The following is a 1856-nucleotide window of genomic DNA, read 5'->3' as shown; positions in this document are numbered from 1 at the left end:
CACTACACTCTCTGAGTGGTTGGCGTTAGGAAGGGCATCCAGCTGTAGAAATTCTGCCAGATCAGATTGGAGCCTGGTGTAGCCATCTGGTTCACCAGTCCTCAGTCAAATCGTCCAACCCATGCTAGCATGGAAAGCGGACGTTAAACGATGATGATGATGATGATGATGGATGTTCTGAGCTCAAATTCTGCAGAGATCACCTTCATCTTTCATTCTTTCTGGGTCAATAAAATAAGTGTAAGACAAGTAACAGGATTGATGTAATTGACTTCCCCCTCCCCTCAAAAGCTATTGGCCCTGTGCCAAAATATGAAACCATTGTTGTTATCATTATTCAGAAGCAATTATTTCCATCACATTCTTTCACCACCGACTGCAGTGTGCCTGGGGTATGTGCTGTGGTTCGTTTTGTTGTTATTTTTACTATATTGAAAGCGCTTCATGTAGGATGAATGCAGAGCCAAGCTGTGGCTATTTCCTCTGTTATATATTCATAACTCATGAGGTTTTGCTTGCGTAGAAATCTGCATGTTCTATTACCATTTTTAAAGCACTTATTGTTACAGTGATACTTATATACATACATACACACACATACACGTATATATTATTATTTGTGGTAGTATTATACACAAATATATTCGAATTAGTGTCCTCATCTTAGTTCTTTAGTTATGTTTCAGCTGTTATCTCTCTAGTGTTCTTCAGGTGTCTGTTGTATTACACAGCAGTCTTGGAATTTAAGCCATACACTTAATTAAATCCACAGAGTAGGCTGTTCTCATTCCATTGTCCATGCAAGGATATTCTTCTGTTGGTTATTATTCTACTATTCTACTTGTGATACCATTGTCTTGTATGCTTGAACTAGTGTACATACAGAGTCACTGACCCAGGCATCAAAACAACCTATATTAGTTGTACTTAAAATACATTCAAAACCAAACATGCACAACACTTTCACTCCTTTAGATTTTAAGTGACAGAATTAACTCTACATCTCAAATGTTTTGTCTTGCTTTATAATCTTTTGGGATTATAAGGAACTTACATAAAAAGAATTTGCTACACAGATGTCCTCAGTTGTACAACTGGGATCATTTAAATGCTGAATTTGTTCTGTGTCGGTTCCCTCTGCAAGAATTTGAAAAATGAGGTGTTGAAATTTGACAGTACCCTCTATTCAGCTTGATATTTTACTTTCTTATAAACCAAAGTTTGGAACATGATTTTCCAGAATCTTCTGCATTCATACGATGCTATATCATTACCTTTGACATACCAAAAGTAATGATATGTAATGCGCAGAGACGTTTGCAGTTGTTAAAGTTTCTGGTTTTCATATTTCAGATAATTAGAAAGATTAGAATAGATAGATTGATAGAAAGATAGATTGATAGATATATTGAAAGATATGCATGTGGATAGGTAGGTAGAGAGATAAGCAGATATAGTGATAGACAGATATATAGGCAGACAGATAGGCATACAAATATATTGATAGATAGACTTAGAAATAGACTGTAAGACAAGTAGATAAATAGATAGAGTGAGAGATAGATTAGATAAATAGATAGGTAAGGAGATAGATAGACAGATGGATTGACCGACAGACAGATAGACAGATTGACAGACAGACAGGCAGAGATCAATCAGAGAGAATGTGTCAACTTACTGAGATAAGTTCTTGAAGATGTTTACTGAATCATCCTTGCAAGTCACTGAAAATGCTAGGGAGACATGATGGTTTTCAAGTACAGCTCTGGAAACAGATAATTAGCAAAATCAGTAACATACATACACGTAGTACATTTTACACACACACACACACACACACACATGCAAGTATATAT

The 1856-nt window shown here is 35.9% G+C and overlaps 1 protein-coding gene across 1 annotated transcript in view; it reads right to left on the bottom strand.

Moving 5' to 3' along the window:
- LOC106876564 (high affinity cAMP-specific and IBMX-insensitive 3',5'-cyclic phosphodiesterase 8B) overlaps positions 1-1856 on the bottom strand; it is a 288850-nt gene that overhangs the window by 18712 nt on the left and 268282 nt on the right. Inside the window, exon 16 of the mRNA XM_014925160.2 lies at positions 1679-1765. Coding sequence (XP_014780646.1) covers positions 1679-1765 — 87 coding nt within the window. The remainder of the gene's footprint in view (positions 1-1678; positions 1766-1856) is intronic.

This window comes from Octopus bimaculoides, chromosome 10 (genome assembly GCF_001194135.2).
Source record: "Octopus bimaculoides isolate UCB-OBI-ISO-001 chromosome 10, ASM119413v2, whole genome shotgun sequence".
Taxonomy (NCBI): domain Eukaryota; kingdom Metazoa; phylum Mollusca; class Cephalopoda; order Octopoda; family Octopodidae; genus Octopus; species Octopus bimaculoides.
This window is presented reverse-complemented; position numbering and strand designations above follow the sequence as displayed.